The sequence below is a fragment of the Telmatherina bonti genome (assembly GCF_933228915.1).
Source record: "Telmatherina bonti genome assembly, chromosome: 17".
Lineage (NCBI taxonomy): Eukaryota > Metazoa > Chordata > Actinopteri > Atheriniformes > Telmatherinidae > Telmatherina > Telmatherina bonti.
In genome coordinates this window covers 26,972,368-26,998,021 of record NC_136615.1, presented here as the reverse complement: position 1 = coordinate 26,998,021, position 25,654 = coordinate 26,972,368, and the positions used below count along the sequence as shown (strand labels likewise).

At 41.2% G+C, this 25,654-nt stretch overlaps 1 protein-coding gene across 2 annotated transcripts in view; it reads right to left on the bottom strand.

Moving 5' to 3' along the window:
• rxraa (retinoid X receptor, alpha a) overlaps nucleotides 1–25,654 on the bottom strand; it is a gene marked incomplete at both ends in the record, with an annotated part of 109,950 nt that overhangs the window by 62,768 nt on the left and 21,528 nt on the right. The window contains one exon of one of the 2 annotated variants that reach the window (XM_079256912.1): nucleotides 19,013–19,126. The exons of the other annotated variant lie outside the window; for it this stretch is intronic. Within the exon in view, the coding sequence (XP_079113038.1) occupies nucleotides 19,013–19,126 (114 nt within the window). The remainder of the gene's footprint in view (nucleotides 1–19,012; nucleotides 19,127–25,654) is intronic. 2 annotated transcript variants of the gene reach the window in all.

Genomic DNA, 25,654 nt, shown 5'->3' with positions numbered 1-25,654 from the left:
GAACAAGCGAGAGTAGATTCATTCTGATGTGGGCAATGAGACATTAATCAAATCCTCCCCTCTTCAAACTAAGCCCTTTACAATGCAAGGCTGGCCTGATCCGACCCAGACACTGTCTCCGTCAAGTTGAGGCAAGACTGTGAGCTGTGGTGCAACAAGACTTATTTCTTCATTTTGATTTGTCCTTTCTTTTTCTTTAAATTGTTACCCTATTTTTTTTCCTTTACTTTTCTGTGCTTGATAAAAGCTACTTTTCCTACTTCCACAACCGTGGATCCTCCCCTGCAAGGTCACTGTACCGTGACTAACAAGGGTCTTCTGGGTGAGGAGGATGTGGATTCTTCTTCTTAGACTTGCTGCCTCCAAGGGCAATGCACAGAGGAGGGGGTCAGACAAGAGAAAACATCCGACCCTGACAGGGAAGAGGGGCTCCGCTAAATCTGCAAACTAATGGGAGGAGGCCACTGACAGATACACACAGCTCCTCATTACCACACGCAAGCTCGAGTGTTTTATCTGGACACAAATCCGTGTGATAGGTATAGCACAGAAGCCTGCAGGCTTCCGATGTGGCTGCAGCTGAAAGAAACAGTCCTCTTGCCAAAGGAGTGTCAGAGCAGGACAGAGAGGAGGACAACACTCCAGCGGTCATCTGTTGCTCTGGAGATAAGTCGTACATCTTTCATAAACATACAAACACAGATTCCACATGGAGAGGCATGATTAACAACCCAATTAGACCAGTGAGCCTCAGCCTCAAGGTCTATACCTTTTTTTTCCATCTTCTTTTTTGAAGTTACAAATATAACACAGCCACTCATGCAAACTGACTATAGATGCAACAAGACTGCATATTTCACACAGGCATGAATACATAAAGATGCCACCCACACGCAACATCCATATTTAGACTTAAACAAGATTTGTTTCCAATTTTCCACCAGTAAACACCTCAAACATCATGCCAAAGGGGACACCATGGAAAAGGGATAAGGCAGCTAACTGTGCATCTATCACTGGATTAGTAAATTGTCAAGGTTTAACAAAACACACAGTCAATTATTGAGCAAATGACTGTGTTGAATGAGGATGTGATATTATCCCAAAAGCCTTCCTGGATTCTAAATCAAAAATGTAATTCGGAAGAATCTGTGACATTAGTAAACACTGACGATACACTGATACCGCATTTATCAATGAAAAAGTACCAGAGACTATTCTGACTGCCACGGCCCCCATGTCTTGCCTGTGAGGCACGACCCGCACTTGTTGGGTTATTTTTTTCCCCAAAAGGTCAAGCGACACCCAATAGGCTAGCAGAAATACACTAGTTGTTCTAAAAATGAAGAAATTCAATACTAAGCGTTTTTACGCACTACGTTAAAAATAGAGTGGAGTGGTGGTTAGCACTGTGGCCTCACAGTAAGAAGGTTGCTGGTTCGATCCTAGGCTGGGGCAATGTTGGGCAGTGGGCTTTCTGTGTGGAGTTTGCATGGTTCTCTCTTGCTTCCTCCCACCATCCAAAGACATGCGTGTTAGGTTAATTGGGTACTCTAAATTGCCCCTAGGAGTTAGTGTGAGTGTGAGTAATTGTGTGGCCCTGCGATGGACTGGGTGTACCCTGCCTTTTGCCTTTGGGATAGGCTCCAGCTTCCCTGCAACCCTGAATTGGACAAAGCGGTTTGGAAAATGAATGAATGTTAAAAGCTGGTGGAGTAGTGGTTAGAAGGTCACTGGTTAGATCCTTGCTGGGACGGAGTTTCAGACAGTAGGCTTTCTGTGTGGAGTTAGCATGTTCTCCCTGTGTATCCCGGCACTCCGGCTTCCTCCCACCATCCAAAGACCTGCATGTTAGGTTAACTGGTTCGAGTAAATCCATTCTCTGTGTGGGCCTGCGAGGGACTGGCAACTTTGGAATGATTGCTGGAATAGACTCTGGCTTCCTCTGACCCTGAATTGGACTAAACGGTGAGGTGAGGAAAATCGATGGATGTTAAAAGCTGCATCCATTGTTTTGATGAAGCACTGTTTATCAAACTCAGCAACCCTGATGGAGGCCGTTCTGCAGAAGTTACTGGACGATACAACGTATCTGTTCTTTTTTTATGAAGCTACTGATACAAGAGAACTTAGCAGGAGAGTCCAATTCTGGTCCTCAAGTGCCACAATCCTGCAGGTTTTCCATGTATTCCTGCTCCAACACACCTGACTCAAATTAAGCTGTCATTTTGCACAACCCAATAGACTACTGGATGCATTAAGTGTAAGCCAGGTGTGTTGGAACAAGGATATATTGCACACCAGTGGGACAGTGGTCTACAGTACTTATGGATAAAATGATATTTATGAAATTCACTCATACAACTGTTCATTTTTTTATATAGAATTCAATTGATTAGACATATTCCTTTCGGAACAAATGAGGCCACACTTTGTGAAACACAAAATTAAGTGGGAGGGGAGCAGTACCTGAGACGAAAAAAAAACCCAAACTACTTTACCTAAAATGGCCTGAAATGAACAAACGAACCTCTGAACTATTAATAGTGTCCCAATTCCTGACATGAACCCGAAAAAAGGAAGAAAAAAAAAGATCAACCAATTAACCTGCAAATCGGCATCTCACTCTGATTATTTAACGCTTCGGGCTGCATCATGTACGGAGTGGTACGTGGCACCATCACACAGACACTCAGACCGCCGAGCGGCCCGGCCTGACGCTGACTGATAGCTGGCTGCGGATCCTGAGGGGCATCGAGAGTTTAATCACCCATAACCGCAATTACAGACGTGCACGTCAGCCTCATAAAGCACTGAAACAAGATGAGCGCCTCCCTCCTCTCCTCCCCTTTGTGCACATCAGCCAAATTCCACTAAAGCTCATGGAGCAGCGAGGGAGCTGAAAGCGTAACCTCAGAGAGCGAGGGAGGGGGGAAGAAATCCCTACCTTTTGCACTGCATTAAGGGGGAGAATTGCGGCACATTAATTAGTGCTTTTAATACACTTATGAGCTATAAAACAAGTCATTATGCACTCATGGAGGAGTGCTGCTCCTTGTGAAAATGAACAGGTGTGTCGTGTTTCTACAGGAGGTATCTGAAGATCTTAAGGAGCCTTGAAATAAAAGAATCAAAAGGATTCGGGAGGACTGCATCAGTGAATGCACAAAAAGACAACATTAACATATCAAATACGCACAGCCACATACACACACACACATACACCTAAAGCGTGCATGGGGATGTGCATAGGAGCACACACTCTTAATGATCACATAAAAGCTCATAGTACACTGTAAGACAAGCCTTAGGATGGATTAAGATGCAAGCCTTTATCAGTGGGTTCCCACAATCCCCTGTAGAATTTCTCAGCTCTCTCGTTCCGTTTTTTTCTTTTTTTTTCCACTCACGCTTTCCATTTCCATACCTCAGGGAGAGTGCTGGGAGTAGAAAAAAAAGAGAGAAGAGATGGGGACGATAATCTTGGAGGATGGTTGGAAAATGAGGAAAACATTCTGCAACAAGTCTGCTAATGGACAGGTCATAAGCAGGAGGTCAGGTCCTTTTCACAGCCCTGCTGTTTGACTGAAATGCATCAAACAAGATGCAAAGTCGCCCTCGTGGTCGGAATAAGTCAAGATCAAAAGTGCACCGCCGAGGGCAAGATTAGCAGCAGCAGGTGAACAGGACAGACTACAAGGTTACCAGGTCAAATGTGGAGGAAAGAAACATCACATGATGAGATTAACTGCAAACTTTATATCATTGCAGAGTAAAAGAAGCCTTAAAGCTTGTCTACAAGACGAGTTAAAGGGGATCTATTGACTTCCAGGTCCATCAAATAACCAAAATTTTGGACAAACTGGACATACATTTAGGACATAAATTCAAGCTTCCAGGTTTCACAGATTATTCCTATAGATCAGAAAATAAGTGATATCCTGAACACTGACTTAAAAGTCAATAAATGGAAGTCAGTTAACAGCTTGTACGGAAACAAAGTTGGCCACAGTCACCCCAAATTGCCAACACAGGGCCAATTCACACCTTTCCACTCTGGCGTTTGACTGCAGGTTAGAAATGTAGCTTCAGAGGCAACCTTTGAACCCCATAGGAGGTCGGGGTTAGCGGCCGGTCACAAGATCTACGTTGATTCATGACTCCGTGGCTGCACTATGCCGTCTCCAACGTAAATAAGCCCTCCATCAGGGGCGATTAAACTATATGGACGTGAACCTCAGAGGATAACATGCCTTTCTTCGCCTCATCATCTCCGCTCTCTCTCAGACATGAGTGTGGGTCTCCACTGCAGCCTTTGGAAAGTTGGAAACAACAATGCATGATGAAGAGGATGAGCTGGCCTGGGTGTGAAAGGTCAATGCCTCTTTAGAGGAGCGAGGCAAGAAGACAGATCAATCACAGAGTTTATCTGGTGACTGAAAACACGTTCTAATTTCTTGACATGTCATTTCTTTCTTTGACGTAATTTTAATGGGAACAAAACAAGAAAGAGCAGAGCAGCTAAGTGGTCAATGCTAGCATCAAAACAATACTCCGCAAAATGAAAACACTATAAAAAGCTCCAATTAGGGTGTGAAAAACACATAAAATAAAAAGACAACATAAAATACTGAACCAGTATAAATAAAACCCAAACTGTCACTATGATATGTCATGACACAAAGCTCAAATGATCTCAAACTGGTTTTTAAAACATGACATGACACTGTTCTCCAATGGCCTCCACAGCCACCAGATCTCAACCCAGAAGAGCACCTTTGCAAGGTGTTCTGCTAGATGTGCCGCCAATCAAATCTGCAGCAATTGTGTGTGACGTTTTCATTTTTGGGCAATGTTATAAACACCTTGCTGAATCTATGCACCAAGAATGAAGGCAGTACAGTTGGAAAAAAGGGGTCCAACCCAGTACTAGTGAGGTGAACCTATTAAAGTGGTAGGCAAATGCATGTCCCAATTTTTAGGGCTGGTCTTTCCTTCAGTCTTCCGGCAGTACACAAACAGGAAGGTAACCTTTGTTTTACTAGTTTATAGCAATGAGGGACTGAGAACTGGGAGTAAACATTAATTCTGTATACAGGAACAAGTTAGATCTTGTATCTGTAAATCATCCACTTATAATCATGTTCTCTTGAAACAGCATCTCATTGCAAATTTTAAGAACAGTTTGACAAATATCACAAATTAGGAGAAGTCTCATCTGCTGCACCACGAGTAACCTCCAACAAGTAATGTTTTGTTTGGGTTGGAAGAGGGTTTTCCCCTCATTTAGTCAGTAGAATGTGTTCTGCCACTTTTTCAGATGATGAACTGCCTGACTGCATGGGAAATTTTCCAGGCATCTTTCAATATTTGATATGGCACAGCCTGTGATTGCTCCCCGGCTGTTATGAGTGTCATCCAGCGCTGAAATCCACTGGATGTTCTCTGGGTTTCTTGATGTACTGAAGGCCCTGTCTGCAAACAGTTGTCATGTCACTGTGATCAGTCACAGAGGCAACACTGAGGACAGACATCCATATCCATGTTTTGTGGTTATGCTTCTCCTGATGTCTTGCTTGTTCTTAATGCCTCTGTCAAATTCTGTTTATGTATATTTGATGGGTGACAGGAACATTCAGATCCAACATGTCTGTGGTATTGTTCTAAGTAATGTCAAATACTCAAAGTTTCTGACTTTTTTTTTCTTTTCTTGATGCAACTTCAATCTGGAAGACCGCCTGAGCAAAAGGTGGTAACATGGAAGTGGAAGCAACACTTTTTAAATTTGTGACCCCTTCCCAATCATGCTTAAAACTGTCCAATCAGAGGACAGGTGGTTTCATTGCCTCCCAGGAAGTCCAGCCAATTTTAGTCAGGAAAAGAAAAGGAGAAACTGACAGAACAAGACATGAGACTAGGAGACAAGGAGAAACTGATAGAACAAGACATGAGACTACTCCTCCCTCAGCCGCCACCTTATCGTGGTGGAGGGGTTTGTGTGCCCTGAAGATTGTAGCAGCTATGTTGTCGGGGGCTTTATGCCCCTAGTAGGGTCACCCATGGAAAACAGGTGTCAGGGGGAGAGACCAGACAAACTACGACTCTGTTAAGATGGCTGTTTAATTTAATGTGATAAAGACTTCTGTTACCACTATGGATGTGTTTTATTCTATAACCTTTAAAGTTTAAGTATATAAAACAATCTTAGTTTGGACAGTATATTTATATTAAACTTATATGCCTAATTTAATCACTGTGGAAGATACACAAATAAAACCTTGTGAATGTCTAGGAAGGTTCTCATTAGGCTGGGGCCACGGTGTCTGACTGCTGTATTTTATTATGCTGTTCTTTAGGTACTATATAACAAAGAAAATATTAAAGTCATATATATATATATATATATATATATATATATATATATATATATATATATATATATATATATATATATATATATATATATATATATACACATACATGCATACACACACACATATATGTATATATATATATATATACACACATACATACATATATATATATATATATATATATATATATATATATATATATATATATACATATATATGTATATATATTTATATATATAAAAATATATATACACACATATATATACATATATATACACACACACACACACACACATATATATATATATATATATATATATATATATATATATATATATATATATATATGTATATACAATTACCATTGGAAAACCTTTTTTTTTCTTTTTACTGAAGCTTAAACTCTACGGCATTTTGCCATAGAAAACTTATGCTTGTAATGCTGTTTTTCCACACAAAACTGTGTTTTTTCTGCCTTTTCTTATTGCAAATGTTTCATTACAGTGGCAAAATTTGGCCCCTTTGGTTTGCCATAGAACTAATCTAATTTTACAAACTTGCACATGCACATGGTATTGAAAGCCCAGAGTTGTGTAAGCATTAAAGAATATTTGTGTCTGCCTTAAATCCTGCAGACTCACTTACGGCTTGCCAACAACAAGGTTACTAATTAAGTAACATTCTGAGAGATAAAAGATTGGAGCCATTAAATTAGAGCAAAGTCAACTTCTGATCTTTTCTTCAGATACTATCAGCTTAAAAAGACATAATAATTCTTGCAGTCTGATAACAAAGAGCTGTAAAGCCGTGTAATAAATACTTTTTTCAGCGCGCTGCTCAGAGAATGGGGTTATGATCATTATGTAACCTACAGCTTGATGTGCTTAGGCATTAATTTTTTTTTCCCTCCCACATGCTAAATGCGGGGAGTTCACAAATAATGATTATGCGGACAAGTAGTCAGAGGCAAAAATCAACAAAGGCTTAATTACCACATAACACCCAGGCACCATCAATGATAATAGACTTGTTTGTTTTTCCATAAGCTTTAAATTCTCCTTTAACCCCCTGCAACATTTGCTGGCAGATGGAGGCAAAAAAAACAAAAAAAATAACTCAAAGAGCCCTTGTAATACACAAAACAATGTAAAGACACACCGTCGTCTACATGCTTTTCAGGTCACACCAGTTTGATGTTTGTAAGTGTCCGTGTGTGCATCTTTATGCACATGGACAACAAAAATGTGGGTTTGTGTGTCAGTTAGTTGCATGCTGTATATATCCGTTTGCTTGTCTTGTTTCAATTCAGTCGCCCAGTTAAGTCTCAATAATGGAACCTGTGGCGAGCTGGTGTCAGGTGAGACGCCGCCACTGCAAAAAAAAAAGAGAGACTATACTGTTGTATAATCATCAAGCTCGTACACGCGTGCCCTGTCTCTGGATCACAATACAAGGAACAGATGGCAGGGAGGGTGTTAAATAAACACAAATACATGCTCATTATCAGCTTGGGTTACAGGCAGCTGCTGCGGCTCATTTTGTCTTCGACATAGATGTTCAATCACACCCCAATGACTGCTTCACACATGGGGAGCAAACAAAAAAAAGAAGTCATTTTGGAAGGTGGTGGGGGATGTTTGAGGCGCTCCTAATTACTCACCTGGGTGGTAAAATCCACCACAGCTGGCAGAAAGCCATTTAAGGACAGTACATGCAGTCCGTATGCAGATGCAGGGCTATAACTCAAAACTGAGTAAAAACACAGGCTGATCCTGCATTATGTCTTTCTGGCATTAAGCTTTTGTCCCCATGCTGCAACGTAGATAATAAGACGACAAGTATTAGTGGATAGGAACTAAATATTCGAGGTTCTCTTCGTGGTTTCACACTGCTTGGTGCAAAACTGTTTTGTAAATTATTAACTGATTCCTGAGCGAACCTTCTGCAGCTGAAAGGACAGGAATGCAGGTAAGAGGAAGATGATCCCGTGACATGTTGAAAGTGATTGGGAGGCATGGTCCCTCCTCCCTCTGAACCCAAACGGTGTTTTGTTGTTGAACTTCTGTGTTCGTCAAGGATTGTCCATAACGTTCACCATGTTCGACCATAAGAGGTCCATATGTACACCTGGCATCAGGACTCTCTGGACCGCAGTTCGATGATCAATTTTGTAATTGTATCATTGGACCTGCGACCACATGCCTTGGACACTCGGGTGAAGAGAGGGGCGTAGCTGTCAACTGATCACCTCCTGGTGGTGAGTTGGCTCAGGTGATGGGGGAGGAAACCGGTCAGATCACTCATGTCCTGAGTGAGTCCCAAGGAGTTTAAATATCTTGGGATCTTGTTCACGAGTGAAGGAAAGATGGAGCATGAGATCAACAGACGGACTGGTACGGCATCTGCATTAATGCGGACTCTGTGCAGGTCTGTCATGGCGAAGAAGGAGCTGAGCCAAAAACTCTCGATTCACTAGCCCATCTATGCTCCTACCCTCACCTATGGTTATGATCTGCGAGTTGTGACAGAGAGAACAAGAATGGAAGCAGTTTAACTAAAACATGATATACCACCATGAATTTTTGTGAAACTTGCTGGTTTTAAACCAGCACAGACAAGGATATTTAGAAACCTCTCCATGTGTACATGGCTGTTATGAGACACTTCCACAAAGGTACAGCCAGAAGGTTGTCAGTATTAATAGGTATGCCATGTACCAGACACTGGAAACAGGTGCTCCAACTCCTGTTGAAGCACTTTGCAGCTCATTATGCAAAAACTGACCAATGGCTGAGATGAATTTTTTTCAGTGTCCAATCCGCATTTGCTTTGAAGGCTTGTCATCCAATCATTAATTATTTTTACAAAACACTAAATATCTCAAAAACTACAAAGGTTTGCCATGACAAAAGTCACAGCTTAATTCTCTTGAATGTACCGAAGAGATTAATATTTGAATGGCTGAACTGGCACAACGGTTAAAGAGTAGTTAGGTGCTGAAAGAGAAAAACAGGAAAACAATAGTGTGAATGCAATGAATCGCATTCACACTGATAAGTCAAGTCAAAGCTTTAACTTTGACTTTGAACACTATTATCATCTGTGTCATCTGCACTTCATATTACTTCCCCCATCCTCAAACCTCCTCATTTCCAAAGTCATACCACGCGTGTGCTGTGCAACCACTCCAGTCAATTAGCTCAATGTCAGTGCCTGTAATGGACTTGTGGACATAATGCCCCTGTGGCGTTTGGTGCGCTGTTTTCCACAGTCCCCTACTCCATCAAACAGTTGCATTGACTGCATGGGCGTACGATAAAAGGTCAACTTTCTGCACCAGCTCCCCCACCACCCCCAAGGTCCCCCTCCAACTGCAGTAGTATCCATGGCGGGTGGGCAGCAGTATGACTGGGTTTAAGAATGATTACTTGTTGAGCTACCAGACAATCCCCTGGTTAAGCTTGTAAGTTTATTGAATTTATCAATCAATTTTGATCTTTTTTTAACTTTTAGTTTACAGCATAGTGTGATTTGTTGTGCTCATGTCCAAAAAGCTTCTTCTTTTTTTTTTTTTTAATCCCAGTTGGGCTAAGAAGGAGGAATACGTCAGCCACAAGACAAAACAAAAAAAAATCGCTCTCAACAAGCTAGCTCTAATGTTAAGAGCTAGCTTTTTGAGAGTTAATGTTTAACTAGCTCTTCTTTGTAAGTTTGAGAAACTTTTTAGCCAAAAGCAAGTATTTGTTACAGATTTAAAAACCAACCTTTGGTATTTGGTTTTATTCAACAACTTGTGCTAATTAGTCATGTTAAGCTAATGCTCCTGCTTAGCACAGTTAAATACATGAAATGCGCTCCTATATGTTTTTTGTTTCTTTTTTTCTGGGGAAATCTGTCAATTTTATTATTTAAAACATCATCATTGTGCAATCTCCTCATCAATAATGCTAATATGATGGAAAAAGCCTAACATGCTAATATAGCTAACATCTCCGAAAATGTATTCTTCCTATAGGGACACAGAAAATAACATTACACAGGATAGATAAAAAGGAGAGGAAGAACTAACTTTATGAATGCTTAAAGAAACGTTGATTTAGCTCCAATCTCTAACAACCACTGCAGCCTTCACTTTTTTGACTTTGAGACCTCCTGCTTCTAAGCTGTTGTTTTGTTTGTTTGGTAAAACAGGGGCTTTAGTGTTGCTACAGCGGTCATGGTCCGCACTCCTTGAGGGCAGCCAGCTTCTTAGGTCAACGCTGAGTCCCAACAAGACATTTCCATTAGCCATTACCATCACTCCCACCCTCAATTTCTCCACTCACCTCAAGGAGCGTCTCTAAGAGGAGAAAGCATATGGGAGTTGCAAACACTTCTCCCCCCACTTCCACCTCTCACATCCCAGCATGTACTGGCCTGCATTAGCACACTTGGGTGGGCCTGTTGCTGTGCAGCCAAGACGTGACATTGGAAAGTCAGAACTTCGCCACCATGCCTTCATCAGTCACGCTCGTACGCACATACGTCTTTGACCCTTTGTCCTCAACCCTGTGTCCTACAGTTCCCGGTTTGCTCTTTGCGGGGAGCGCCTGTGCGGGCCAGGGTGGCAGGTGCAATGCTCTGACCTTCCACTTCATGAGATCGCCGTTGATGACATTCAGATCAAGCGCTTGCTTGTCCTGCTTCTCCCTCCCCCCACCACAAAGCCAGCTATAATGCCAAGCATGTCAAATCACTTTAGTGTCAAAATACCAACAGTCATCTCCCCTCTCTCTGCCCCAACATCCATGACTCTGTGTGTCCCTCACCCTGGCTTCTCATCCTCTAGGGGTGGAAAGGAAGCTCAAAGTCCAATGGTGGGTAGCTGGCACTGCCCTTCAAACTACCATTGACGAGGACAGAAGCGACTGAGCATAGTGAACAGAGAGAGAGCTGCAGCTGCTTCTATGGGGCATCAAGCTCCATGTCTGCTGCTAAAGGACAACCTGAACTTCCCCAGCAACATCTTAAAACAGGACAGGTTTTAGGGGGAAAAAAAAAGACAAGCATGCAGAAAATGATGGATACCATTACAACTTAAGAAAAACAAAAGTGATTTAAAAAAAAAAATTGAATTTGAGAAAAATGCTGTTGCATTCTTTTGTTGTTGTTCTTAAACATAACCTGAGGAACACCGGATATTGTAAGCAGGGCATAACAACAGGAAATGCATGGATCAGAGAGAAAATACGACTTATGGGAGAAATAAATCAGAGAAATTGGCCTCTTCCTTTCATCTGACCTTATCAAAATATCTACTCCCGTTGCTATTAGCAAATCCAGATGCTCAATGCAAACTTCTCATTTTCAATCAATCATTTTAGAAAACACAGGGAAAATAAAACGGGTGCCATTATGGATTGCACTTCCAAGAAAGCTCCCATTTTCCATACTTGTTGCTGGTAATTGTTTTCTATAATAACACATATGGAATTTTCTTATTCAGAAAACAAGTTTTATGATTTATCCCAGCCTGCGGCATATTTATTATCTGCATGTAACGAGCAGCATTCCTCACTGTTTGTTTGCGGAGAGCCGTGTGTCATGAGCCAGCCTTACTGCTCCTCTGCAAATCCGACACACATCCAGCTCTCTTTATATCTTGATGCTGGAGTGTTTATCTGCGGCTAGTTGAGGCCAGCGTCCCTCAACACTTAGTCAGCGACACTGATGTAAACACGCTGCTTAGGGGTCAGACTTAAGGAAATTGGAAAACTGCAGTGACGCTGCAGGCTGATTCTGGTGTTTTTTAACAGTCGACCAAAGCAGAGACAGAATCAGTAGTGAGATATCTGGGTTAAGATGTACATCCTCATTTATATTCATGCCTTTAGCTAATTTGCCCATATATTCCAGCGGAACCCAACGTTCTTCACTGTGATTAACATACTGTCGTGTGTTAGGCAACATGGGGCCCAAAGAATGAGAACTTGCTTATTCATGTTTAATTGATGTTAATAAAAAATGCACGATTTTTTTTTCTTTTTTTCCTTCTCTTCTCCATTTCTACATGCAAAACCTCACAAAATGTACTGTTAATCTGACTCAAGGGGTCAGGATCATTTCAGAGGAGCGCTGGAATCCGTGGCACAATGGAATTTCACCTCATCTGTGAAAAGCGCCTCCGAGAGAATATATCACAGGCAGCCTAAATATGGCTAAAAAATAGGAACAGGAAATGCATTTACAACAAAAACACAGCCTTTTCTGGGTTTAAATTATGCTGTACTCCTGATAATATAAATTTACATGTTGCTTCCTTTGCACATCTATGACTCAAATTTAAATCTATATTAATAAGCTTTTGAGAATTTAGTTTAACTTTCAAGCCTCATTTTTGCCACCATGGAGATGTGTGTCATGTCAGGGATATGACCATGTCCTGTGCACATTGTGTCCCTGGTGGCTCGCTCTCCTGGCTCTGCGGGGTTTGAGCTGCAACAATTAGATAGCATTTCAGTCTGACGGTGCTGTAGGGGGATTAACGGATCAGAGAGTTATCAAAAGCTTAGTCGCTCTGATTTCTAGTGACCAGCCATGAATGACTGCCATGAATCTGCTGCAGTGGCAGCCGACCACTAGTGTGCATTATCACATGGTTATGGGGGAACCCAGCTGGATGTCATGGATGATTCATGTCGGGATTCATGCATCTCCATCTGACAGAAAGTACAAGCTAAGAGATTGTGCTCTTTATGCATTACTCTTGTCAATCATGGTACAAGTAAGATAAAAGACAAACAGCTGTGCACCACCTAGTACTTGCAACTATAAATACAGCCTTAAATTTGACCACCTTTATTTCAAGTAATAGTCAACAGCAAGCGATTAAGAAAGCAAGTAAATAAACAACTTAAATAAGCAAAGAAATAAGCAAATAAAAATATTCAAATAAATAAATATTCAGACATACAAGTTGAAATTTGGATGACACTTATCAGATGATCTAATAAGAGAACCAAATGTTGCATGTTATTGTTTACATAGTAATTTTTTAGGGACACGGTGGATCAGGACGGTGATAAATCTCCTGATAATGTCATTTTATTTGATTTAATTTCTTTCATCTATCAAAAAAACAAAAAGACAAACGTATCACTCCTTCAGGGGAGTCCTACCTCCTCTACCAAACACCACAAACAGAGAATATGGTAAGCATAACTAATGTTAACTGATAAGTTTGATATAAAACCATGTGAATAATTAATAAGACAGTCTGGCAGTTCTTATCGTAGTTATGACAAACTCCAGTCCCTTGACTTAAAGAAGACCACACACCAGTTAAAAAAAAGAAAAAAAATAGATTAGCTATCATCTGTTTAAGATTAAGTGTTTGTTTTTTTTTCTTTGCTTGTGAATCCCAATTACTGCATCCCCAGGACCCATGAACAGCAGCCCGGTATCCTCCAATCTCTCTGGCTGACTCATGCAAGAAGGAGCCTGGAAGAGCATGGACTCCAGCCAGCCAATTACAGTGCAGGGAGCAGGGAGCACGCTGAGGATAACAAGCCCCCTCTCAGTGACCCTCCTCACCTCTGCAGGACCCCGTGATGGGAAATTTGAGGAGCCAGGGCCCATTTTAACCCAATGTCCACCCCCTCTATTACCACTCTACTCTTTTCCAGAACTGCTCTCTTTGGCCTCCTTCACACCCTCTACCCCAACTGCTGGTTTTAAACCCTGCTGTGTGACCACAAGGTCTACAAACACATGCTGCCTCTCTCCAGAGGCCCACCACATGGCTTATTGCTGCTGCTCAAGAGCAACATAGAAAAACAATGGGTGCGTAAACATGCCTTACTTGGAGGGAAAACAGCAGCGGAATAGTCAATGGTTTGCAGAGTAACTGGCTTTGTGAAGCAGCAAGATCCGTTTTGGTTTTACTTTTGGAAAACATTCCAACAAGACGGTCAATTTACATTTCAGGTGTATTAGAGTCAAGGACTTCCACAGCTATAAAAAAGATGGGGGTTACTAACAAACACCCACCCTCCCCCTCCGCCCCCTTCTTTCTTCAGGCAGGATTGGTCATGTCATTTGGACCCTCCAAACGCGGACCATATGTGAGTTCAGCTCTGGCAATCAGACTGCATTGTGGAGCAGGCGGCAGAGTTCATCAGGAAAAAATTAGCCCGCCGCTCTGCAAGCCTTGCTCCTATTGGCCAGTCACGCGGCCCGCTCCGTTTGAGGGCACCCCAGACATTCCTGTGGATAATCTTTTCCATTCCTCTGCTCAGCTCGGTGAGGACAGACCAAATCACAGCACAAGGCCTGCATTGTGAGGCCCTGTGCAGAAAGCCCTGTTTTCAATGCCGTTTTTCTTTTACGTTTTCTCTCTCTCTCACCTCATACACCGCAAAAAACATATTTCCCATCATGACTCCTAATGATTGGTTTTTTTGGTTTTTTTTCCTCCCCTTTCTTTTTTAATATGATCTAGTGGAAAAGCCAGGAACACTACAGTTCTCACGGTCCCTTTCCAGTAAGAGTTTTTTTTTAAAAAAAAAAAGCCTAAACAATGTAAAACCGCTGAAACCGGAGCCCGGCCACATCAATGTGCTCGCTGGAGTTCAGCAGATCGCAGTTGACTACGTCTCCCTCCCGGGCAAGGCTCGCCAGCCTTCCCAGAAACCTCCTGCTTAGGCCGCCGCTGCACGCCTCGCGCGTCCCCGCAGCAGCTTGTCATTGCGGCCGTAGTCGGGCCGCCAGAACGTGAAGATTGGAGGACAATCACACAATCTAGGGACACTGGTTGGGTTTATTATAGAAACACTTTCCATAATTAGACCCATGATTATTACAGGGTCTATAAAGTTTAGACTCCACAGTGGCTGTCCACCCTGCTCTTGGCAGCTTGTCACACCAACAGATTACTATAACATCTCTCGTAGTAAAAAAAAAAAAAAAAAAAAAAAAAAAAAGAGAGTAAAGTTAAACTTTGTCAACACACTTGCTGCTTGTTTCCCCCACATTTAAGACAGACAAAATAATCTAATGCGACTTGGAACCTCGAGTTCTACGGCTCTTAAAATAGCCACAACACAAAGAATGAAAACCTTTGACACAATTCAGGCAAGACAACACTTCAGATCCAGATGGTCCCAATTGTTCTGGAAACAAATCCACCCTCACCACAAGCTGTGACAGTAAAATATGTTGCAATCAATCAAGATAACTGTAAAATACACAGAGATGGGGGCGAGGTTGGTGGAATAACTGTGCACTTCTTCATGCTGGGACTTGTCCATGAAAAAAGTATTTGGCTGAGAGGCAGAGGAGTTTCATTTTGCCTTCTCTGAGTAAAAAAAATCTTCTAAGATGACATCATGATTTTCTTTTTCTTAAACTTTGGGTAAAAGTTTATTTGTTACAAGAGATTTTAGAGGCAGCTGGGAAGTATGTTCCGGGTGCAGGTTCAGTATCCCACCCGAAAGGGGTCCACAACCCAGCAGTCTTTCAAGGCACTTTAAACATCCATTTAAAGATCCGTTTCTTTAAAGAATTATCTTTAACAAAGGTTTCAGGCATGACTGAATTTGACTTTTAAACACAAAAAAACTTTTATTGTCATAAAACTAATCCGAACTCGTGTCTGCTGGATTCCATCAGCATAATTGCGTTTGCAAATTAGATTGTTTCCTTTCTAATGATCAGATAAAACCCAATGATTTTCATTCAGGAAGTTCATGAAGGTGGTTTTGAAGCCGACTTAATTTTGCTGTATCAAAAACTAATGGATCACATAATATTGTCATTTAGATCTTAAGATACAAAGCCTCAATTCTTGAGTTAGGTTCTGTAAACATTCCTTAATTTGGGAGGCACTGAGAACAAATGGCCAAACTGAAGAAACCCCGCATGAACTGTCTGTACAAAAACCGCTCTAATTTTGCCCTGCTTCACTTTTTCTGTCTTTGTAGAGATACTGCTCATTTACTTCATCATGATTTGATGATGAAAATTTTTCCGTTTGTGCTTGTTGCAATCTTTATTACATCTTCATTGTTCCCTTTTATTATGACTCCAAGAGCGTTTAAAGGGCAACTTTCAAACAGGGGCAAGTGAAGCTTATTTTCATCTGTTTTCAGATAGCTAGGCAGGTGGACACCTGGACAAAGCAAACAGAACAGGAACCAGTGAAAGAACAAAGACCATTTTGTAATGCATTTAATGGCCGCAAAGATCATCACCGTCTCCTGCCCCGCCTTATATATCTTTTTTGATAAAGTACATTTTCATCTCTACCGTTGACATTTTTCCTCATGTGTGAAACTGATGTCAGAACCATAGACTGTATATAAAAAGATGATGGGAGGCTTTATTACATCAGCTGTAGGCTTCTGAAGAGCTGACTTGAAGCTCATTGGGTGGTTCCAATCGTCGCCATCTTGGCAGCATCAAACGTCCCATTTCTCTCAGAAAATACAGAAATGGGCAAAGAGGTAGAGCTGAGGGCTGTAAGCGTGGGGGTGGATGATTGACATCTACACTCTACAAATTTATTCATACCCTCCCATTAAAAAAGGAAAAAACAGCTGCTTGTGAAATAAATTGAAATTGAAAAAAGTAATAATAAATAAAAAAAATTACTTTATTTTCTAATTCTGGTTCAATAGAAATATTTTTTTTTTAAAAAGCAAACAAATAAATAATATAAAAAACACATGTCACATCGATCATAAACTAATATTTTGTTGAACAATCCTTTGATTTTTTCGCTACAGTCTGGTGTTTTCTGTTCCCTAATCAGACTTCTACACCTGTTGACAGGTATTTTGTCCCACTGTTTATCAGAAAACTGCTTTAATTTGTCCAGGACCGATTTGTTTGTTTGTTTGTTTGTTTTTTTCTTCAACTCACTTAAATGAAAAAAAAAAGTTTCTGAAATCCCTAAACTATATTTTTGCACAGTTTTAGTTATTGTTCCTTTTTTAGGCTCTGGTAATTTAAGAGAAATTCAGCCTTTTCTTTATTGAAAGGTATTAATAGATTTAAAGACGACTGTATCAAACTCCAACCTCACTTCAGCTAAGAGCTAACTGAGCTAACACGAGCTAACTAGCTACCAGAGGTAGGCGGGCTAAAGCTAAATCATGCTGTTAACTGGCTAAAAACCAAGACTGTTCGACATTCTGCAGTGCGATATTGGGTGCCTGTTGATCAAAAGTACACACCCCTAATTAAGCTAAATTTTGGGATTGAATTACTTTTAAACGTGGGAGTTATAAAATAATTGATTTTAAGTAAACACTGAACTCTGTTCTGCCATCTAGTGGACGTTTAACAACAATTCAAACAAATGGGACAACTGGTTGTATGTGGACAGTGATGTTTAAAAATGTTTGGCAAGGACAAACCCATTTATGCATTTAAGAGGAGCATAAATTATGTTTTAAAAGTAACCATGTATCTTCTCTGGAAGGAAAAAAAAGGAACTTGAGATTTAAATGTAAAGCATTTTCTTAATTTATTTTAAGAGTACGTTGAGTGAATTATAACGAAACCAAATGAGCCACTTCAACAAATAATTCCACCATTGTCACGAAGAGCACTTCAAGCGAGTAAAATTGACAATATTGAGCAAACTAAGAGGAGATTTTCAACATTTGTAGTACATTGCAAAATGGAACAAAGACTAAACTCTGAGCTGACTCAAAATTAAATGGAAGATAGAAAGCATGTGGTTTCTCTTAAGGAATGCTTGCATTATCCAACAATAAATAGTTTAAAATAAAATTAATAAAGAAAGAAATTGGCTTGAGGAGATTTTTTTTAAAGTTTTTGCTCAAAGATATGTTGTAATTCTCCCATATAAAAATAAAAATCACTTGAATCATGCTCTTCTCACATGACGGGCAGCGCAGCTGGTCGCAGTGGTGACACTGCAGAAGCTGTGAGCCTCAGGGATGGGACGATAAATGCATCAGCATTAACCACATGTTCTGCACAGCTCGGACCCCTATTCATTAGCCTCACGCCAGACAGTTAAACTCAGAATACCACTGATGTAAGGCTATGCTTGCCTGCGAGGGAGGGCGGAAGGTGCTGGGAGGAAGGGGCTGATCTCAAAACACGTCTGTTAACCTGTCCATCATTGGGGCTCCACATGCAAAGACACCATTAATCAAAATTTAAAAAAAAAAAAGGCCCCCACAGCCACACCTCTGACTGGAGGCGCTGATGTGTGCATGAGTGTTTCCACCACACAGAACACCAGTTAAAGAACGTGGAAACATCAACGTGGTTTTCATTTGAAGTTGGTGGGGTTTCATTCGTTAAAACCACAACAAAGAAAAGTCCAGATTTTGATCAACTCCAGCCTCTGGAGAACATAATTTTGATCAGTCTTTCATGTCATGAAAATGGATTAAATCAAATAAGAGGCAAAGCCATTTTTGATGATTAGACAATCTCATTAGGAGCATCAGGTCATGAGGTGAAAATAACAAGCTCCTCATGACTACATTATCTTAAAAACAAAACAAACATCCTGCTGCTTACTTGCAGCTGGTCTAATCATGAGTGCATACTTTAATAAGAAGCAGGAAACATAATAACATATGAACCATAAGAAGCTACAGGTTTGTTTCTATAGATACCTGTTGATAGGCGACGCTGATGGAGGGGACAGACGCCGCTGAAACACGAACATGCCTCAGCTGGACGACCTCGCTGCATGGGAGGAGCCAAAGAGCACTGGGGCTTCAAGAACCCTGTAATGAGAGAGACGGAGGCAAATTAAAGACAGAAAGAAGATGAAGAATTTGGTGAATGACTAGCAGAGAAATAAATAATGCTTTTTTAAAGGGGGGGGTGGTGAATGATGATGAACAGGATGCCATCTCCACTCCTCCGGGGATCACAGGGTGGAGAAGAAATGGGTTTCAGAAATTCCCACGAGCTGCTGCACCACCATAGGACAAAGCTAGCCTTTCACATTTACGGCTCCTCAGACAGCTAGACCTCGCCATAACCTCCCCCTTGCTCAGGTCAGCCGTGCATCCAGGTAGAAGCCTCCAGACAGGATACAAAACCTGCACATGGAGGGCAAAAGCCAGCTGGGCACCGAGATGAGGTTAGCAGCGGTGAGTGGGCAAAATGCCAGAGCAGACCGGGGTGCCTCCAGGGGCTGGATGAGGCCGTCTTACTGTCTGTCTCTGGGGTCACAGGGGTCACTTTCAATAGGGAAGTCATTATTTAACACAATAAGGCGACTGTGAAGGCTGTACCCCCTCCAGGCAAACACTCACCAGTCACTGACATCATCCAGCAAATGGAAAGAGAAACAAACAAACCCCGATAAGCATAAAAAACTTTTTTTTTTTTCCTTTTTTAAAAAACAGCACCAGAAACATCATCCTTATATTCTAACTGATGCAGAATGTACAAAGCAGCTTAACATAGCAACAAATTAGAGCCAAAAGAGCCTGAAATGAATCACTGAGTAAAAACATATCAAACTGAGTGGCGTTAACCTCACCAGAGAAGGCATTTTTCATTTCTTGATGGAGCCTTGAACAAACTTCAAATGGCACATGAGTGACATTTCACTTCATTGCCGACACTGTAGCTCTCAAGCCAAAGTGGAAACGTATGTGAATACTTTGTGCCGTTCTCAGCCGGAGAATGAGATGCTCTGTCTTTATCAGCCTCTCTCGTTGGCATTGGGAGACCTCGGCAAATCCAAACTTCATCCACTCCTTCTGGGGACCTTTAGATTTCCGGCTAACGTTGAGGACATCAGGCTGAGGAGGGCACCCACCCCACACACCCACTCTCGCTCTGCGTCACTGTGTTCCGAGCCCAATAAAGCTCCTTTATTTCCACCATGAATAACATGTCACTCCAGATGAGCTCAGAGAATGACATTTAAAACAGGCAAAGGGATATTGAATTAGTTCCCCATGATAAGACGTCTGGGATGCCGATAATTTTCTGCTTTTCTGGCTGCATGAGAGCAGCCGAATGCTGCGTGCATGCACGCGTGCAGTTGTAGAAGCACGATGGAAAGCGTTTTTTCTACATTGGATACCTTTATCTAGGCTAAGGAGAGCTGGTAGGGACAAACTGAGATCACCATGAAACAAACATCAAATAAAACAAAGGAAGAGGGTATTATTGTCTTAAGTCTGAACTTAAGTTCTGCATTCAATGCAAATATGTTTCAAATTTATCTGGTTTTAAAATGTTTGAGATTTCTGAATGTTCCTGCAATTTCCTGCAAAAATATCCACCAAAAGCAAACAGTTGATCATTTATTCTCTATAACACTTAGTCAGATTCAGGGTTGTGAAGGGCAGGAGCCTGTCCCAGCAATTAGCAGGCGAGAGGCAGTGTACACCTTGGACAGATCACATGTCCATCACAGGGGAGACACAGAAAGACAGACAATTGAGAGTGACCACTTAACTTAAAATGCATGTCTTTGGACGGTGGGAGGAAACCAAAGTACGCGGAGAGAACATGCAAACTCCACATCAAATGGCAACTAAACAGCAGGCATGAAATTAATCCAATCTAAATCCAAAAATAATGAGTCAATAATGACAAAAATAAGAATTAAGAAATCAATCCCCAAAATGTGACACACATGGTTAATATTCAGCTAACTGGAAGCTGCCAAAGAAAGTCAAATTAGTCCCTTTGTCCAAGTTATTACTGAAAAATGGTTGCACAAAAGATGTCTCTCTATAATCAACCACACTTCTCCCCACTGACTGCCAAATTAATCAATTCTGCAAGAAAAACAGTACATTCCAGATTGGACAAAGAGGTTGGAGGCCAAACAATGACACATGGTATGAGCTCTGTGCAACGTCACTGAACATTAGGGCATTAACACATGAGCCCGACCTCTCCAGTCAAGTTGCACTTTTGCAAAATCAGTAGTAAATTAAGGAGACAGCAGCCCCCCCCCCCCCCCCCACAAAAAAGAGAAAAAAGCCCCATGCTGTAAGCCATGCACTGGAATAATGTTCCCACGGGACACAGTAATGCTAAAGTATGGGGCTGGAATTTCACCTAAAGCTTGAAGGGAGTGCAAGAAAATGGGACAAATTAGTGTGAACCTGAACATGATCTCAGCACTTTTTTTTTTTAAAAGAAACTTTATCCTTTGCTATTTTCAATGTAAACACTCTTCTATAAATTATATAAAGCTTTTGTCATTTTGTAAAGATTCATTACTTTAAAAACCAACCAGTTCCAAGAAATATATTTATAAAGATCATGAAGCATCCATTAATATGACAGCTGAACAAATACACCAAAAACCACGGATTTAACGGGATGCGTCTCCATCTTAACCTGCCGCCTTGCTATTCAATCATTTTGCAACAAGTCTTGCTTTTCAGGCCTTGGAGTAAAAAAAGATGAAAAAAGTGCAGGACGTGTAGGTGCAGGTTCAGGATGTGCTGTCATGAGTGGTAAGGTTGGTACATGTCTTGTAATTAAATCTTCCCTAACACACTGCATCGTTATGTCTTGGCTCATAACACAAAGCAGAACCTTGACTGCAGAAATGTTTGATCTTGCTTTTCACTTCTAAGCAAAAGAAGAAAAAAAAATAGAAAAAGAAAAAGGATCTCATCAACTTTAATAAGTGCATGATCCAATCTTTGGGAAGGAGAGGGGCGAGCTCCAACCTTCCTTCCAACAAACAGCCAAGCCCCATTATCCTGAGCGGTGATCATCGGGGATCAGAGCAATGTAAACATGCTGGGGGTTTCCTCATTAAAGTTGGTCCGCTAATGAAATCACATATAGCATTTACGGCCTTGTGCTAATGAAGGCAAGACTTTGAGATGTTCTGCTAATGAAAGATTGGGTCTTATTGACGGAAGGCCTAATAAAAGAAAGGCTTAATGACAGGGCTCTAATGAAACATAGGTGCGTAAATTTGCCATTGCTGCAAATCCCTCTTACAAGAACGGAGCTGAAGCGTTCCCACTAATTTACCGGATACATCCATGAATGTGTGTCCAGATTTTACAAGATCCCACAAACAGGAGCCTTTTGAATCAATACATTCAAGCTTTTATGAGAGTTTCAGGAAGGGTTCTGCTGACAATTGTTCACATCCAATGCTGCTACGGAAACCAAGCCCAAGGTCAAAGTTCATTGGGGCCTTAATGCATCTCCCAGGTGCAATAAAAAAAAAAACTTTACCCTCATGGGACTCTAAGGGGGTCTTTGTCGAGTGCATGGAGGGATGAAACAGCCATGGCCATCAATCGCTACGGTTACCATTATGAATGCCATTCACCTTCAGCCATATACTAAAGCAAGCGGACAAAAAAGGTCCATGTGAGGAAAGAAAACCTGTGCAAAAACATACCCACCCCTCCCCTTCACCACTGCATGCCCTCCATAGCAACCTTGAGGACTCTGTTGTATTCATCAAGTGTTTGTTTGTGTGTCCCTGAAATATTCTACAATACCATACTAGATTATACAAATACAAGTCCTTCGATTTGCTACTTTAAGTGTTTTCCAGTTTTATGTAACCAGACTGAATATTTAGAGTTTGGGATTGGACAAAGAATAAAAGCTGAAATGATTAACCTTGGCAATAAGGAACTATTTATTCAAAATGAATCTGTATCCCGCCATGGTGAAAGCAATATCACGTCTTTGTTTTTTGCTTTAAATGGCAGCCAGGGAGCATGCCTCTCTGTGATAAATGTACATTCTCCGATATCTTCCAACTGCCTCTGCATAACACACAACACTGATGCATCTATTTTGCAGGGTTTTTTTCTGCAATGCCTGAAAATGCACTTCAGCACCAACAAGCCACCAATCATCACTCTCCGATCCTGATCATCAGCATGGAAGGCATTCGGCATGTTCCTGCACATATCTGCTCTATCAGCATACTGTCTTCCTTGCCCCCCAGTTACTATCCCTTCTGAAGAGGAAAAAAAGCCATAAATTAACATGCCTCCAAGCTTTTATTTATCTCTAACCATTGCAAAGCCTGAACAGATCTGTCAAGCCAACAAAGCAAACCTCATAAAGATCACCAGAGGCAAAACCTATATGATGATGGTTGTATTGTGCTTTTTTTTTTAATGCTATATGGTTTGCTGCTTTGTTGGATTGATAAAAAAAAAAAAAAAAACTCAAGATGATAGGTGAATGGGAAAAGGTCCATCATTTATAGTGTGCCCTCTCTTGGATCATGAGGGCAACATCAGCAACCCAATTTCTTATGTTCTTATCAGAAGCTTCGGTAGAAGTAGAAACATCAATGAAGACCTTGGCATCACGACAACATTTTGCTGCTTCAGCCACAACAACCAAAGTCACTTGCAACAGAAAGCTCTTTTGCAAAATGTCAATGACGTTATTGCTGAGTTGTCCTCCATCAACAGGAAAACAAAAGTCGCTCCGATCAGTTATTTGCTTCTTGATTTCTTGCCAAATCAAATGCTTTTGGGTCTGAACTGGTTACCAGTAAAAGTTAACTGGAAGGTCTTCTGAGACTTAAACTGAGGTGTTTTGAAACCAACAAGAGCTCCTTTCTGCATCTGGTTCTTTCAAAGATAATGTGTGCCTTCACTTGACTGAAACCAGGTCTTCAGTTTTAACACTGTCTCAGGATAATGAAACTGGCAGTTGCCAATGTGGCATTTAAGGCTGAAACTTTGATTGATAAGATAAAACTGAAACTTCAGTGCTGTCGTTAATGAGTAAGGCAAGTTTATTTGTACAGCACATTTCATGTAGAAGGCTATTTTAAAGGGCCTCATTTAAATGCATGTTTCATGCATAAGTGCATGAGAAAGGAAATGTTTTGAACCATTATTAAACCTTGAGATTTAGAAGTGTCTGCATGTGGTGAGATTTTAATTTGCAGCATGACAGCTAAACGCTGCTTCTCCATGTTTTGTCTGAATTCTGGTCTAAGCCACCTGACCTTAGTCTTTGGATCTAAGAGCTCCACTACATCTAAGTTCTCTGAACATATCAAAGCTTTATTCGGTACCAAATGGTCTTGGGGTCTGTAAATGATCAGTAGGGTTTTAAAATCTATGCCGTGACTGACTGGAAGCCAGTGTAAAGATTTTAAAACGAGTGTGATGTGTTCAGATGTTGTAGTCCTGGTTAAAGCTCCAGCAGCAGCGTTTAGAATAAGCACCAGATGTTGAATGCGCCTGAACTGTATATATAGTTGCATGTGTTTTATCTGCAAACCAGAGACATTTCAGGACCCACTAATGGAATAAGCTTTTAATTTAATCAATGCCATAAAGGCTAAAGAAACATAGTTTTTAGAGCACCCGTTTATTTTTGACCTACTGGTGACACATTAAAGTACAATAGCGTGGATAAAATCATGTCTATTTCTGGGGTAAAATGTTATCAATCTAAGAAAACTGCAGCTGAAAGCATGTTTACGACAAAACATGCCTAACAGAAGAGCTTTTCCTACAGTTTTGGGTGTAAACAGCCAAATGTAGCGCCTGCATTGTGATGCAGAATTGGATGGTGTACAACCTCTGCACACCCTTTCAAGCCAAAACCAAACATTTAGCTCACTTAAGGCATTTCTCACACCTGCATACACACACGTCATAAAAATACAGTCAAGAGTTAAAGCATTCTGGAGCCAGTTGTAGCTGAACAACAGATGGGTGTGTTTTGGCAAGGCCAAAGATGAAGTGCCTTCTCTTTGGACAGCATTAAACATTACATGGCAAAGGTGTTAACCGTAGACGACACCAAAGCTTCAGCTCCTGCTTATTTATAACAGTCATTTGTCTCACTTGCTGTGACGTGATGAAGGCAAAAGCTGGCCATTGGTGAGCAGTTACAGACAGATACGACAGGGGTGGGGTGGGACGGGGGCCTAAAATGGTGTGGTAAATGAGGTTAGAGGGGAAGAAAAGAAAGGAGCTGGTTCAAAGACCGCTTGTGCATGTCAGAACCTCTCTTCAGGGCAAACAAGGGAACAAGGGCCTCACTGCAGCCCCGGCAGCCTCAGCAGCTCCTTGGCCAAATGACTCTAATCAAATTTGTGTGATTGGACTCCGAAAAAGCAGTAAGGGTAAAAAGAGACTCCTTTTACCCAGGAAGGGACACAAGGAAGCATTTAAAACCAGACTATCCTTCTGCTGATCTTTACAGTAGCCGTTCACATGACAGAGTATCTGCCCACACCAGCAGCCCTTGGCAGAGCGCACACTGGCCTTTTCTCAGTTGTGAAATATTACCACCAGAAAAGCAGAGATAAAACT